This window comes from Stylophora pistillata, chromosome 1 (genome assembly GCF_964205215.1).
Source record: "Stylophora pistillata chromosome 1, jaStyPist1.2, whole genome shotgun sequence".
Classification (NCBI taxonomy): domain Eukaryota; kingdom Metazoa; phylum Cnidaria; class Anthozoa; order Scleractinia; family Pocilloporidae; genus Stylophora; species Stylophora pistillata.
The window spans coordinates 32,773,910-32,790,714 of NC_142519.1; the positions used below are offsets into that span (position 1 = coordinate 32,773,910).

At 37.4% G+C, this 16,805-nt stretch overlaps 2 protein-coding genes across 10 annotated transcripts in view; both read right to left on the reverse strand.

The window, feature by feature from the left end:
- Positions 1-49: 49 nt before the first annotated feature.
- On the reverse strand, positions 50-7,841 carry LOC111324426 (uncharacterized). 9 transcript variants are annotated; one of them, XM_022927978.2, is made up of 11 exons: positions 7,497-7,841; positions 6,847-6,909; positions 5,855-6,075; positions 5,018-5,359; positions 3,448-3,521; positions 2,824-2,873; positions 2,568-2,712; positions 1,676-1,786; positions 943-1,070; positions 732-819; positions 50-461 (listed from the first exon to the last, which is right to left on the reverse strand). In XM_022927978.2, the coding sequence occupies exons 3-11, from the start codon at positions 6,042-6,044 to the stop codon at positions 330-332; spliced, it is 1,260 nt and encodes a 419-aa protein (XP_022783713.1). In that variant the 5' UTR covers positions 6,045-6,075; positions 6,847-6,909; positions 7,497-7,841; the 3' UTR covers positions 50-329. The 9 variants fall into 9 exon arrangements, with proteins under 9 accessions (XP_022783713.1, XP_022783715.1, XP_088608417.1 ...); XM_022927980.2 differs by having other exon boundaries at positions 6,830-6,909; XM_088752291.1 differs by having other exon boundaries at positions 7,454-7,841.
- A 1,189-nt stretch (positions 7,842-9,030) lies between these two features.
- The window catches only part of LOC111324398 (insulin-degrading enzyme), a 23,676-nt gene continuing 15,901 nt past the window's right edge, over positions 9,031-16,805 (reverse strand). The window contains exons 20-32 of the mRNA XM_088752211.1: positions 16,711-16,805; positions 16,152-16,272; positions 15,763-15,854; positions 15,427-15,538; positions 15,256-15,323; positions 14,821-14,920; positions 14,181-14,224; positions 13,550-13,630; positions 13,308-13,455; positions 12,217-12,278; positions 11,971-12,034; positions 11,439-11,518; positions 9,031-11,338 (exon numbers count right to left, since the gene is read on the reverse strand). The exon at positions 16,711-16,805 is cut by the window's right edge and continues 16 nt beyond it. Of these exons, the coding sequence (XP_088608337.1) occupies positions 11,240-11,338; positions 11,439-11,518; positions 11,971-12,034; positions 12,217-12,278; positions 13,308-13,455; positions 13,550-13,630; positions 14,181-14,224; positions 14,821-14,920; positions 15,256-15,323; positions 15,427-15,538; positions 15,763-15,854; positions 16,152-16,272; positions 16,711-16,805 (1,166 nt within the window). The 3' untranslated portion in view covers positions 9,031-11,239. The remainder of the gene's footprint in view (positions 11,339-11,438; positions 11,519-11,970; positions 12,035-12,216; positions 12,279-13,307; positions 13,456-13,549; positions 13,631-14,180; positions 14,225-14,820; positions 14,921-15,255; positions 15,324-15,426; positions 15,539-15,762; positions 15,855-16,151; positions 16,273-16,710) is intronic.

Consider the following 16,805-nt stretch of genomic DNA (forward strand, 5'->3'; position numbering starts at 1 on the left):
CTTGTCTGGAGACTGTTTAGTTGTGGGCAGAGTGAAATTTTTAGGTACGTTTGAATCTTTGTAACCTTGAGATGTTGCACCACGCAAAATCTTCAACGGCCAATTTATTGCAGAAAGGCTACTCTCATGTACAATAATCATAACAATATGTCCAAAGCACTGATCATTACTTTCGTTATTTATATTACTTCCATTTTTAAAAGGTAAAAAAATTAAAATTCACCAACGTAAAAAAGACATTTGGAAGTCAGTTGAGTGAAGTGGTATTTGGTAAAAACTTTAAAAAAAAAATGAAAAGAGGTCCATAAAATGTTAAGAAGTACTCCATTTCATAACGCAATCTTTGTAAACACGACTTGCACATCGTTCTTCGGGCGTGACACAGGAAGCCATTTATAGGTCAAATCTTGACCAGGTACCAGTTCCCACTCGTATGACTGGAGAAGATGTCTTGCAAGAAGCTGCAATAAAATTACAAATACTAGCTTTGACCATAAAATTTAATACTTTGCAAAAAAGTTAAGTTGATACCCAATCAGCATAAATATCTCCTTCAATTCACAGCCATTCTTTAAGATGTCACGCAATGGCAGGGCGGGGGGGGGGGAGTGTGACATTTTTAGGAATGTACGTGATAGAGACTTAAGACTCTGTTTGCCCTTTCTTGATCCAGAGTACAACACTGATATAAAGGACCACATCCAACAAAACATCAAAAGTGGGAATCAAACCTTAATAATCTTGTGAATAAACTTATGCCCCACGCACATCCGGGGACCTGATCCAAATGTCCACACACGATCCCTGTCTAACTGGTTACTGTAGAACAAGAAATTAGCAAATGAAAAACCAAAACTGACAAAGTCTTGCTGCAAAAGTTATGGAAAAAAATACTACCATAGAAAACTAAATTGAGTTTGAGCTTTCTTTTCATAAACTCACCAAGTGTCCCATCTTTCAGGTAAAAACTTTTCAGCTTCAGGAAATATTTTTGGGTCACAGTTGGCTGCTCTTGTGAGAATTCCTACATAGTGACCTGCTGGAACCTTATAACCATCTATTATTACTTCCTGGAGGAAGAAGGATAAACAAAGGGAAAAAAAATAAGATTAACTTTCAGTTACAGTGGAATCATACAAAGTACATCTATACAACCACACCCACAACTATGTCAGTCCCTTAAATCTTTGGTTTACAGTCTTCTTACTATCACAACAGCTATAACAACTTTTTTGGTTCCACTGTCATTTTGATCTTCATTGCTTCACCTTGATAATACCACCACAGGACTGGGTATAATTTTTGATAGAAGTTTAAATTTATAATCACAGTCTGTGGTTGGTAAGTCTTTTAATGAACTGTTACCATAATTTCCGGCTGTTTACCTGCACAGCCGATTACCTGCACCGGCCGATTATTGCATGCAGCGGAAAAAAAAGTCAACAAATCACCCGCACTGGTGGATAACCTGCACCTTAAAAGCAAAGGAAATTTGTACAAAAATGCTCTAGAATTCACAACATTGCATACTTGACAGAATGCTCTTTGTGTGATAGTGGACATAATCAGTGCTAATAACATTCTGCTTTTAAGGCAATTAATAAACTGAGTTTTCAAACCATGCCAGTTAGCTCTAATTCAAGACTAAATCAAGACTAAAGTGGGAAAACCGCACCTGTTTTGCAAGTCTTCGTCCACCAAGGAAGGGTGGCCACATGCGTTTTATCTCTAAAAGCACATTTTCCAGATACCTATCATCCTGGGCTGCTTTGATTCTCTTCTCAAGCTGGCAAATCAGTCATGACAACACAAATCAATTGAAACTGAATACACAGAAGGGGCAGGGTTCCACTAGCTGACTGACTAATTAAAAGGGTAAGTTTCTAAGGAAACTGTGGTGTTGCATTGGTGGGGGCTATTACAAGATAATTTGGTTTTATCAATTAAGTTGAGAATGTAAACTGGCCACTGTAAAGATTTTCTAAAGTTGCTGATTCAGGCATTTAAGCCCTTCATCCGAGCTAATGAATAACCATCACTGACCATGGAATTACAGTTATAAGAACACTGGAAAGTTGTTCCATTTATCTCTCAGTTGACACTATTAACAATAACTTAAAAACGCCAAGTCACATGGCCAAAAAATTTTTCACAGTAAACTCAAATGCAGTCTCCAGATCTCTTTGACCAACAGCTTGATGTTATAAGCACTTTAGGCACAGCTAACTTCTTGTTATGGCTTTCCACTACTGAATTCTTGTTTTGTAACAAAACCAGGAATTCAAACACACTTTAGTCCACTTTCAAACCAACCTTAAGCAAAATCAAATTTCATAATAGTTTCAATTTGAAGCAAAAATGTTGCCACTTTTTTACACTCTCCTTCCCTGTTTATTTTTCATTTGGTTCCCTCCTTTCCACTTTACAAATTGCTACAGAAAGTGTAAAAACAGTTAGAACCAACTGGATGAAAGGGAAAACTTGACCTGTGAAAATTGAGCTTTGTTTTGTACACTAAATGGAGTGAGAGAAACCTCAAGTAAATATTCACTGGGATGTATACTTACATTCTCAGGCTTGGCAAGCTCAATGCAAAAAGATGTCATGAGGGAGGCCAATGCTTTGGGAACCAGAGCTGACACAAATAACAAAATGTGATTTGCCATTTCAGTCTTGGATTCAAATTCTGATTCTCTCATAACATTTATAAACCTGAAAAAAAAATTAACTCTTCAATAACTAAGGATTTTTTGAAAGGTTCAACTGTCTTTTTTTATACTTTAACTCATTTAACTGTAAGAAATTCCCTACTGATGCACTCACCCATTCTTTTCCTCTGAGAGATGTTTAGTGATAATTGTCAACAGATTATTCTACAAAACAAATAAAATATCAATTGGTTAGTTACCAACAGCAGGATAGCTACATATATGTAAAAAAAAAATACAAAATTACATAAATTACATAAAATTTAAAAAACACCATCACAAAGAAATGCCATAATGGCATTTCTTTGTGATGGTGATTTTCCCTTGTCATTGTTTGCCTATGAACTAATCTTCTTTTTTGTAAATTAAGGGAAAAAAGGTGTAATGTGGTTGACTATAACAATCATAATTGATATGAAATATGAAAATCCTGGCAAATAATCAATCAAAATTAATCATTTCTTGTTTTTCTTTGGCTGCTGCAGGTAACAATTAAATGATGTTGTGGTAGGTGTGAGCAATAATAGATCATAGATGACATCAAAATGCTGTAAGAACTGAAAAGTGGCACACGAAGTGCATCTAATTGTGTCACTGATATAATTCTTCCCAATGTTTGACATCTTCTGTGATCTGTTACTGCATGCAAAACAAATACAAACAAGCTGTTCTGCTGTCTAGACTGATAGTGAATCACAAGGTATCATATATTATCAGAAATAATTGAACACAATAATACCTTTGCTACCATCGCTTTGCTGTATCCTGATTTATAACCATAAACATTAAAATTCACTGGAACAGAAATAAGCCCTTGAAGAAAAAAGCTCATCTGTAAGTAATGCCTTATGCAAAATCACAACTTACAGTAAATTTCAGTAACAATATTCTGGAAATAATAATATTATGATTTATTATAAGGCTGTGTCTCACAAGGACTGGGAACTACCGAATTCACGAATTTGATTGGCTGACATCAATATTGAAAGCAGTCTAGATTTTCCCATCTAGACCGGCATCTAGACCGGCATCTAGACCGGTCTAGAAAAAAAGGTACAAAGAATATAAAAAATTGGCATATAAGACACAGCCATATAATAATCATCTTATTAACCGATCTAGGTCGGTCTGTATGGGAGAATCTTGACCTTGGTGGCTGGTACAGACCTCACTGCATTCGTGTCAGGGAATAAGTTAGTTGCTCATCAATAATAAGTCAAATATTAATTGTAAAAGGAATTAGTTAAATGATTACGTGATAGATTGCATCAATTCTCAGTAAATTGAACTTAGTGCACAGTTTATCAGCTGATGTACTTTGCACGCGCTAATTAAACCAAATAAGGAAGGGATCGTGTGAATTAGGCTTGATCAATATATTGTACGATAGTTATATAATTACTGTAAGCTGTGCATGTGATAGATTATAGTACTGTATTGTGTAAGACAGCAGAAAAACCGAAGTACACGTACACTGTAATCAGATTGATAGTAGAACCCTTGAGAGGTAGAAGAATAAACTCCGTGCTAAAATAGAACGTAAAAAGTGTGATAGATACAGTCCTCAGTTGAACCAGCGAGCGGAACAAAAATTCTGTGACAGTTCGGTCTGTACTGGTGACCTTGGTCAAGATTCTCCCATACAGACCTCCTGCTCGGTTAATAAGAACTAAGTAAGTCTCACACATACAAAACAAACACTTTGATCTCACACCAGCCCCCCCTCCCCCATGAAAAAAAATTCAAGGTCATATACATGTAGCTATAATTCATGATTTTCATTAGAAGATGGTAGTAAGGGTGATCTGCTGCCTTTCAGACCATTTCATTCTGGCTATTTAGTGACTCTAAGCTCAGAATCCAAAGGCCTGAGGTTCAATTTCTCCTTAAGACTCAGAATTTTTTTCTTTGTCCACTGCTTGTGACTAGACAAAAAAGCATCTTTCTATTTTTCTTTACCAAGCTCAAAACCTACTATATTTTTTATTATTAAGAAAATAAGTGCTTTTCAACTTATTCTAACATCAATGTCTGACTTAAAAAAGTTAACAAAACAAATGTTTGTCCCAGAATGCTAGAAATCAATTGTCTCAGAGAGTTTCAAATTTCAAATTTTTTTGGGAGGAGCCCCTCTAGTTTGATTTACATTCCACTTAATACATAAATTTCAAAGACACTCTTTTAATTACATGTACTATGGTGGAAGTTTTTAGGCTATCTGTGTGACTTTCATTCAAAATTTCTCACGTATCAATCATTTATTTTGTGAATTATACTGTATGAAAAATTTCCATACACAGATGACTTACCATGCCAGTGAGTTATGGTGAGTTCAACTACAGATTCTGCTTCTCTTTTGGCAGTTTCCATTTCCAGTCCCAGAAACAATCGCAAACATACCTCAGTTGTTAGCTGCTTGAACAGTTTATATGGAATAACAATATCATTGTCTTCAATACTATTCAATAATCTTGAGGACACAACCTCCACATCACTCATGTAATGGGTCACTTCTTCAGGTCGAAAGACATTGTGGAGAATGTTTCTCAACCTTATAGCTTCATCGTCACTGTTGAAAATTACCAAATCTCCATATAAACTATACATGTATCCAAAATCTTTGTAGCCCATGTCAAGCACACCATCCTTGTCTAAAGAAAAATGAAAATAAAAACCACACATTAATAGGTTGACAAACTAAAAGTGGGACAAAATTTTAATCAGGACGGTGAAAACGAAGGGTAGAAATGGGATTTTGAAAAGAAAAAATTAATAAGTGAACAAAATTCTAAACATTTAGCATCATCTTATTAGTGATAGGATCAAACCAGTTGACCTTTTACATCCTAACATCAGTATAGATATTCTCCAAACTCTTCTCTAGACATTTCTAAAGGTACTGATAACGAGAAGTTGTTTAACAATCAGGAGCTTCTTTAAGTTGGTGAACATTTCCTTTTTTCTCCTGACCCCAATTTGTGATTCAGGAGTGATATTGTAAGGAGAAATTAAATACTGGTCACTCTTAGAGGTCAAGGTGAGCAGGGACTAAGATTGTAGACATAAATGAAAGCGTAAAATCTCAATACCAGACTTGAACATTTAATTCTTGTTGGACATAGACAATTAGAATCCAGTTACAACACCTTCTAGAATTTCCTTGACTCCTTGATTTGAAGCAACAAGTACATGAGGCTTGTTCAGCACTCTTAGCTGAAAAACCCTTGAGTTACATGTTCTAATATTGCGTTGGATGAATTCTGCTGGATTTCTTGCAAACTCAAGCGTCTTGTCGCCAGTAACACGCCAACCAAGACTTCCTGGTAATGATGTCATTAAGACATGTAACAGATTGCACAAGCTACAGCTAAAATTCACAGAATATAATAATCAATAATAATAAAATGTAATTAATATCTTAATGAGATATTGAAACAAAATCCATACATATTTCACTCTGTAAACTTCACTGTCTCTTGACTTTGTAATTTTTTATATACATGTCTGTCGATTGACAGTGGCTTAGTCTGTTGCAGGTTAATATTATATTAGAGCAGTTTTTTTCTGAGATGTGTACTGTACATTTTGATTATAATAATTGTAATTTGTTTGTTGTAAGTAGATTATGTGCTGTAAAGAGCATATCATAATGAACTGTGTTTAGTAGAATGTTAAAAAATGTACATAAAAAAAAGAAAATTGCAGAAACTATGCCTGTTGGTATCAAAAAGAGAATAGATTTCATTACTACAGGCAATGATATTACAAGTTCTTTGCCATATAATTATTTCATCTATATTTTTCCTTATCATATTATTTATGCATATTCCACTGTTTGTTTTCTATCTTTCAGTATTTTTATTCTTTTCTTAGTCATCCATTTCATATTTCAAAAGAATGAAAGTTAAATGTTGCAAAGTGTTATCAGACAATTATTTGTAGCGTACAATAAATAATTAGTTATGGCTACCACAAACGTGAACCTAAGAACACATTTATCAAAATTTTCCCAAAACGAAATTACATGTCTTCAAAGGAGAGAATAATCGCAAAATAACCTGAAAGAGAACACTTAGAAAGAGCTTCTACATTTAAATACAACTATGGACAAGGAAAATTACCCATTCTCGCAAGGTACCTGACAGTTCTTCTGAAGTCTCGAGAAATCTATACAACCTCCTTAAAATCAAGTATTGTACAACTAAAAGAAACGAAATTAAAGACTAAATACGATCGACCAAAGGTCACTCCTTAGGCTTTCTTTAAAATTACAAATTATTTCAAATATTAAACCATTCGAGACAAAAGCAATTAAAAGAAACGAGCTTAGTATTTGTATCACATACATAATTCGGTCTGTTAGGTCTGCGACAAAACCAGAGTTTTGACAAGTTTTGGCGGCAAGGCCTCGTCTAAATTCATTTTTTCTGCAGTTAATTTATGGGATTTACCTTTTAAACGACTGTGAAATTTAACTTCGTGTGATGACTGTAAATCGAGTGATAGAGGGTGACAAGAACCAGCCTCACGATCGTGATCATATGATGTAAACACACCGTACAGAACAAATTTATACGCTCGATAATTAACTAAAAGTCGCTATATGAAGTCCTGTGGCTATTCCTTGCTCCTTCCGTGTCAGTGAATCTGTACTATACCGTTAGATGACGAGTATAACTTATCACAGGTACGAGTTCGAAGTCTCTGTTGTAAATTAAGACGAGATATTGACCCAAAACAAGTACCTCTGTAAATTTATAGCGCGATGTCAAATGAATTATGGGTTACCGATTTTTCCCTTTGTGTTTGCTTATCGACGTCAAAGTCTACAAGGCGGCCAAGTCAGCTCCATAACATATGTGTCTGATCCCCGGGTTGTTCCGCTGTGCTCTTCAAACTTGCAGTAAAACCTAGCGATAAGCGAACAAGTGAAAGACTACTACACCAATCAGTTTGTTTCGCCTACATTGGCTGGCAAACAGCAATGCATTATTAATCGAAAGTGACGGAGGATAACAAATTTCCCTTTAGATCATTTGCATCACGATCAATATGCAGGTCAAAATGAGTTTCCGTTGAAACATAAATAATATGATGAGTCAGACGAGGCAGCCACCATTTTAAAGCTTGGGTAACCTGGCCTGTAACGCACCAAGGACGGGATAAAAGTATACAAAACTACTTGGGACTCAAACAGCCACGGTACACTCACGAGCCTGGCAATAAAATTTTCTAAAGAAATTTTTGCTGCTCCCATTCAGTGAAGACTGAGAGCGGGCGAAAGACAAACTTTGAATTTGCTTGTTCCGTGACACCCATTTAACACTATCGGAGAGAACATAGGCTTTTCCTTTCGGCACCTCTCTAATCCAGGAGGCTTTTTACACACACTTGACAGGCTATGTTTTGCAATAGGATTGTTTGAAGAGGAGTGAGTCCAAAGAAATAATTGAAGGACACAGATCGACACGCGATAAATGCAATGTGTTTCATAGGAGAAAGGCTGTTTTTAAAAAGATAAACAGAAAATAACAGAGCTACCTCGGCCATCTACAGTGACCGGAAAGACGTTCAATGAGCTACTGCGGCTGAACAAATACAATTTCTTAGTGTGGCTTTTGCATGCTGATCATGACTCGAAGACGAGCTGTCTGAGCTTCCCGAGCCGTAAATACCTGGTAAATATACTCCAGAATTGTCCGCACGCTCAGTGATCTGAGCTAAACACAACTGGATACTAGGGCTAGCCGGTCTGTTAGTCCTCCCGGAGAAAATTAGCAGCAAGATATGAACTGACTGTTTGGAAGAAATCTTCACTCGTAACGCTTCGTTCCCGCTTCGTTCTTCTAGTTTTGCTAGGTTTATATTCTTTGAAACCTTGTGCATGCTCATAGTTAGTAGAGGGAACTCTACTAACTATGAGCATGCTCAAATAGTTTGTTTTCATTATCCACTTGAACATACGACTAAAAATGTTTAACATATCTGGAGCCCTTCAAAGGTGTCACCTCAATCGCATCCACCTTTCTCTGTTATGAAAGGTCAGCAACTTTCATAGTTATTGTTGGAATTTCTTTGCGCCTTCGCAATACGATAAATGATTCTTACAAATATTGACCAAACTCTGTGGAACAAAAAATTTGGATATATCAACAAAGTTGAAGTGGTAAATTGGCCACCGTAACGATTCCAACTTTGTTGATATATCCAAATTTTTTGTTACTCCCACCGACGCAGCCCCAAACAGTTTCTTTCGAAACTGTCAGCCTTTATTCATCAGTGGAACAAACGTTCACTAGTCTTGATACTGGACATCTTAGCGTTAATAATAATAATAACAATCTTTTATTTGGAAGCTCCATCACAATAGTGGTTTACATAGAGGTCCTAAATACTAGATGTGTATTATATAAAAATACAATTTAAATATAAAAATTTGAGCTAAAATTGAAATATAAAAATGATTACAACATATACACTGCAAAGATTAATTTAAAAAAAATACTTAATTATAAAAAGCAGAAAAGGGACACTTCTTACAAATTGGCAAACTTACTGAGTTTCTTACAGTTCTCTCTAACTCATTAAAGTCTTTGAAACAGTGATACCGCGAACGATGTTTTCCCAAATTGTATTTGATTTTGGGGAGCTTTATAGTATCGTTATTGCGCATATTGTAAGAGTGCATATCACTCTTTCTTACTATGTCCAAAGAATTATTAATTTCGCCATAAATACACTCGTATGCATATATGTATCGATGACATTTCCTACGTTCTTCAAGATTCAGCCATCTCAAGACTGTAAGTGATCTATCAAATATCAACTTAGCTGCTTTGTTTTGCAGAATTTGTAATTCCTTCATTAAATAAATTCGTCTTTAAATTAGTGTGTCACCAATAAATTAGTGTGACATTGTCCTTGTCACCCCAGACTAAATCAGCATAATCAAAACTAGGTAGTAAAAAAGGTAGGTAGTAAAAAAGTAGTAGGTAGTAAAAAACTAGGTAGTAAAAAAGTAACCGATTATTATAAGGTAAATAATACTTAATCCTATGTAAAAGACCAAGGTTTTTATTAACCTTACATGAAATATACTCAACATGGTCGGACCAAGTAAAAGTTGAGGACAACAACTCCCAAATATTTAAAACTAGTTACAGAATTTGTATCAGTGTCAAAAATAGATAATGAGAAAGAGGAAATACCAACAAGTTTCCTATTACTACCTATAATCATGGATTTCGTCTTACTAAGATTCAAAGTTAGCTTATTTCCTTGTAGCCACGGGGCAACTTGCAAGAGATCATCATTCAGTGCCTCCTCCAACAGGTGTGGCTCCTTAACAAAGTAGTACAGGACCGTGTCATCAGCATACAAAGTCACCTTGCAATTCTTTATAGCCAGAGGAAGGTCATTAATATCAACCAAGAAGAGAAGCCGTCCTAGAATACTCTCCTGTAGTACCCGAAAGGTCATCGGGAGAGGGTCAGACATAGCATCACTACAGGCAGTCCGCTGTTTACAATGACTCAGGTAGGACTTGAACCACTGTAGCGTGCTGGGCGAGACACCAATAGCCGACAATTTAGATAACGAGATCTTATGGTCAACGGTATCGAATGCCTCAGTCAAATCTAAGAACACCGCATCGCACAGTTCTCCACTCTCCATATGCAATAGGACCTCATCTGCAAAACTGGTGAGAGCTGATGTTGTAGACAGTTTGGAACGGAAGCCAAATTATTTGTTTGAATGAGGTTATTTGAATTTATTTAATCGCGTTATGAAATATGATGAAAGAATAAAAAGCGAAGCACAACTGATTGGAGAAAAAAAAAACGCACGCAAATGTACCAGTACCTTTTTTACATTATAAAACAAAACAGCAGCTCACTCCTATCCTTGAGGCCACGCTATCACTTCAGGCGGTATTTCTGAAACGCACGAGCATTCTGCTTTGCGACGCTACACGTAATGTTGACTATTGCGCTATAAATAGAAACCGATGTACATTACTACAATGTGTGTCTGGGCCTTGATTCCGCTGCCCCAAAAACATGTTGCGTAGCGAGAAAAAAAGAAAGGTTCGCAAGAGACGGCATGATTATCAAAATGCCACCAGGTACCATAACTTTGAAAAATACAACCAAGCACTCTCCCCTTTACACCCCAACATCGGTAACCATTCTCTCCATACTCTTTTCAATACATTTCCTTTGGTACTGACCCGAAGAATTCGTTTAATAACCAAAGCTTGTTAGGCTAGTGATCATTTCCTTTATTCTCACTATCTTAATGAATGATTCAGCAATATCACTGAAAGGAATAATTAGATACTGATCGCTCTTAGGGTTCTATGGGTTAGGAGGTTTCCAAACGTCTTTTTAGCCGCATCAGGATCTACTGTATGTAGCTAACCCCAACCCAACGCCAAAGGGACAGTTTTCCAACTCCGGAGAAAGACGACTTTGGAGTAGTGGAAGGCGCAAGTTGGGAAGTTAAGGGAGTGACATTGCCGATTCTGTGGTCTACAGCTTGGATTTCGTGGGCTGACTGTGGTATGGTGGTACAAGTGGAAATAATGGAAGACCACTCTTAAATGCAGTAATGTCATCAATAACGGTCAGCTAAAAGAATGAAAGAAAAGACAGTCATTTCATTTATAATTGGATTAAAGTTTGCGATATAATTGGGGAGAAAAGATGACTTGGATAAGAAATAAAATACCGTGGGAGAAGAATCAGAATCTTCAGTTTTCTCATTTTCATTATCTTCGATTTTAGACTCGTCATTCGCATTCTTTGTCACTGAAAGAAAAAAAAAGTGAAACAAGTCAACCTTATTCATTGCTGGTTGGAGTTCTTGCTGTGAAAACAATAATCCTCTCTTGTTCACCAGTGGACTCAGCGAGGTTATACTGCGACACATAGGTTCACATGGTGTACAATCCAGTTTGTTCACACAGAAAGTAAGGTCAACTCTTTAAAGCTTACTGCGCTTCAAGTTCGTCTTTAAAGCTTACTGCGCTTCAAGCTCGCAATGGCAGTCGGTATGGTCTTAAAGCATCAATCGGCGTCAACTCCACTACGATTCTGATTGGTCCTTCACATGATCTGTTTGAGGACAGACATTTGTGATGTCATCATGTGACTTGTCACATTTTAACGCCATTTGTGATCCATCCCCGAACCAGCGCAAGACAAATGGAATCTATTTGTCACTTGGAAAAGACGTTTGAATTTCAGTCAGAAGTACTCACTTGTCTTGGATAAAATATGGACGGCCAACTTGTGCCGTCTAGGTGCTTTAAAAGCAAGAAGATCCTGCAAGTCAGAGCAGAAAAAAATTACCTGTAAATTAGTAATGTGATAGTCGTTTTACCAAGTTTGCACGACTTAAATTTTCAGAGTAGGCACCGTTTTCAATGGAATGGCTACAACCCCAACGGTTATCAAATATTATCAGTCTTATGTAAGGAATGCCAAAACAAAACGAGAAATCCTACCCGATAGAATTCCAAAACATCTTCTTTCGTGACAGTCATTAGAAATCCCACCTCAATGTTATCTGAAGAAGAAACATCGTTTCAGTCAGCGAGAAGAACACAATCAAATTCCCATGAACGTGCATTGGGTCACGGTTTAGCTGGCACAAGCCAGCGGGGTTTCCAATGAAATCTGGAATGTATTGAGTATTTCGGTAGGTGCTTTCATTAGATGGTAAGTTTCCGCGGTAGATACATTTGAAAGTTCTTACTTACAAAGACCTTCACCTGAAAAATTCCATTTATAGTTGCCTGATAGTTAAGATTATCCTACATTGTCATTGGAAATCTAATCTTTGCATTGATCATTCATTTAAGTCTTTCTTAGCCTGTGAACAGGCGCTCACTATTGGCGCCGCAGGTTGCGCCTTTCTCCGCCCGCGAGAAGATTTGAGACGACTCGGACAGAGTTTCCCCTATACTCTCCCGCGGGCGAAGAAATCCTCGTGGCGAAGCGATAATAACGCGGACGTTCTGGCAGGCTATATGTTTTTCAAGTAACTGTCGCATCATAAAAGGTCAGGAAGACATGTGAAGTCAAACACAGCCACAACTTGGTCGGAACACATGTACAGTAGACGAAAAATCCCAGGAACACTGGTCTATGCGACAAGCCTCTCTGTTTGTTCTACTCCCAAAACAAGCAACTGCAACAGTTTGCCTTGAGTGAAACTGAGACTTTTTGTGAAAATCTGTCTCGGCGGCTATCAGTGGAAAACATTCAAACCAGTTTGAATTCGTGTAACCGATCGCAGCAACACAGTAGCAATGGAAAGATTCTCAAAAAATTACCATGTCACAAGAAGCGAACCTGTAGATTTAAATTGTTTCGTCACCAGACACGTTGTAGCAAGTGTCTCGGCTCGGCCTACAGCAATATAGATGTATACGTGACGAACATGTTATTTGGTAATGGTTGCAGTAGCATATCGCCTCTCACTTAAAGTGGTTAGCTTAGCTTTTTGTCCCTCCCCCCAACGGCCCAGCAATGATGAAACGTTTACTAGCTTGATAATGTTACTCAGTAGAGGAAAAGTGTTATTCCGACTCACCCCTGTCAAAGTTGTATTGCCTAGAGAGGATTTCTTTCCAGTGTTTCATACATTCCGATGACAGTTTCTTAGGTTTGTCCATTCTTTTTACTGCAAGTGCCTCAATATGGTTTTTGTATTCCTCTTCCGACATTGTTTTGATGTACTCCTTTTCAAACAAAAAGGTTTAATAGTGAGATATATTTTTGTTACACTGGCTTTGTAAACGAATATCCAAAAACCACATAACAACGCAAACAAACCTCGATGCCTTGAAGGAAGTTTTCAACTCGTGAATCCAGTAAGGATGGTTCTTTTTCAGATTGAATCAAGACACGGAGACCCTGAAGAAAAAAACATTGTTAATGAATGACTAGTTCATGGCGTATAACCCCTGTACCTAACAGTGAGCAAATGAAGCTTTTCATAGCTGAGAGTTCCATACCTGGAAATTAACCCCTTCTACCCCAAAGATCTGTTTGTTAAATTTCTCTTGTAGCTGCTACATATTTCATTGTAAATTGGTTATGAGACTTTTGTGTTGAAGATCAACATAACAACTTCTGCCTGCTAAGTTTGAGGATTCTCATTACCTTTTTGCTGGATAATGTATGGATATTATAGGATATGTTCTGGGAGTTTTGGGTTCATAGAGAAGATAAAGCAGCATGGCAAAAACACGATTTCATTGCTACACACCTGATTGGTGCAAAAAAGGGAAGTAACAATAACACCGACGAGAACAGACCAACAAAAGAACAGAACAACAATGTTTTTCCCCTACTTGGTTACATTAAATTGCTCATTTTAGACTGGTTATCCCGGAAGGAATACATCCGAAATAGTGTTAGCTTGAACTTTAAAGAAATTCATAACAATTAAAGTCATATCAACCTGAGCACCATTACATCTTCTTATTCCACTAAAGACGATATACCCTGAAATGAAAAAGATATACAGGAAAAAGTTTGTTGGCTACAACATAGTTGAGTGTCGCGAGTCCAATAGCTCAATTCTACTAGTGCTTATCCCAGTTTCTGGTTTAAGAATTAAGTGAATCAGACTGTTGTTATTCCTTCTAAACAGAATGCTTGAATCAATCGAAGATACGCACCCCCACCCCCCGCCTCACACAGAAATTCGTCTAAGCTTGAAAATCAAAGAGGAAATGAGCCCGCGCTCCCCTCCAAAGGAAACGGCGTAAATCAAGCGTATAACAGACCGGTACCTCTCTACACTCCTATGTGGGTGAAGAGCGGACAGTACCTGGGTGGGGTGAGGAGCGGACAGTACCTGGGTGGGGTGAGAAGCGGACAGTACCTGGGTGGGGTGAGGAGCGGACAGTACCTGGGTGGGGTGAGGAACGGACAGTGCTTGGGTGGGATGAGAGGCGGACAGTAAAGTGTCTTGCACTAAAAACATCACAACAATGACACGTCCTGGCTTCCAATCTAGATCTTTATATTCTGAAACATGTGCGCTTACTACTAAGCTATGGAGTGTTGTAAGTAAATGTAAAGCTTAGCACACAAACCTAACTGCTCTTGAGTTCTAAGAGTGTTAAAACAGGGTTCACTGATGACCTGACAGAACAACTCCAGAAGTACATTACTTTTGGTGGCTTGCAGGTCACACTGAAAACGAAAATACAATTATCATCATTTAAGATATGTCGCTAGGATGCAACACTTTGTTTCATCACAGGCCACTTTGTCAGGTAACAGAAGGCAAATATATGGGCCATCTGAGGATATTGGGTGCTGGAGAAACCACCAAGTTGGAAAGGAAGCAAAACAAACTGCAGTTAAGTTGCACCATGTTTCAGTTACAACAAAAATGTTCAGGACAAAAACCACCGATTGATTGAAAAGAGGGGGGGAGGGTACGGCTTTGTATCCCTGTCCTGTCTCCTGTCTCCCAACCCTGGCCTGAATTGTACAAAAGACATTTCATTTGCATCCAAGTGTACCTGATAATATATTTCCAAACTTGAATTATTGTGAACTTCATTGTGCACTTCAAATAGATACGAACAACCTAAAGAACAGAAACAGACGCGCATAAGTTTATAACAAAATTACCTATGGTTTTCCTAGTTTGGTCTCATCATTTTTCTGAGCACCTTTTGCTTGACACTTACCATCTGGTAACTGTATTTCTCTGTGCCGAATTAATTGTAAAGGTAACAAGGGTTTGGTCTTGCTGTCTTCTTTCATGATCTTCTCTACGAGCTCTGCAGTGTCTAAAGCTTCCTGAAACAAAGCAAAGTCAACAAACACAATGGTTGAAGAACTATTCACCGAAGTGGAGGTGGCTAGTTGTTTTAATATAAACTAAAACAGCGAGATAATACAGCACACAAAAAAAGTGATTTTAACTCATTTATTCCCGCAACGATTATCATATTTAGAATATTGACTACGTCAACAACCTCGAGTGCCTTCTAGACTTCTTTCATTCAACTTTTTAAACTCACTTCTTTCGTTAAGTTTCCATGAAACAAACACTCAATATGAAGTCGTCCTAACAAATCAGGGATGAAAGCTTCCAACTTCTCCTGTGTTACCTCTGACAAACAATCAACACCAGCGATCAGTAACTGTAAATATTAACAGATACTAAGGTTTTCGTTCAACCACACTTTCCTCCCAACCCCCAAAACACCACTATAATAGCAGCTTTCAAACGCACTGACATTTTTCCGCACTTAGCATAGCTGTTTGTATTTCATTCATTCGTTGCATTGTTCCTGTTCACTTTTTTCTTAAAATGCAATTAATATGATTTCATTTTATTTCATTTTGATGACATTCAAGAAAGTTAAAACTGCTCGGCATAAGAGGAATGCAAAAGGACGATAAATACCCTCTAATGCTTCTAACAGGTCGTCTTTATGCCACGCTAGTTCTTCTAACAAGAATGACGTGTAGTACAAAGCATGTTGATGAGGAGGTTCAGCAACAAAGTTCTTCAGTGCAATCTCACACTGTTAATTGGACATGGAGAAAAAAACAGTGTTAAAGAACGTAGCAAGTAAAAAGATTATTTCGTCGTCTCACCAAAGGGGTTCAATAGGTCACCAGTCCTTTCGTACCCAGTCGATACGCACCCAGCTAGGACCATTCGTACCCAATCAGTTGAGTCGTTTCGTACCCAGCTAGGACCATTCGTACCTAGTGAGTTGAGTCGTTTCGTACCCATATTGATAAGGTACGTTTTCCATGTGAAGTACGTTAGTAACCAGTCGTTTCGTACCCAGTTGATTTGGATACAAAACGACTGGATACCGTTCAATACCCCCATGAAACAAAACATCAATAGCATACATTGATAAGAAACAATATTTCGAAATAATTTTTTCACAAAATTGTCGCGACTGCAAAGCAAATGAATGCACATGAATAATCAATTAAATAATCATTACCCTCTCTTTGATGAGTGGAAACCTCTTAGCGTCGACTTGAAAGTTTGCCATTCTTTCGAAAATCTTCTTCAATAAAACAGGTTGTTTGTGGTTAT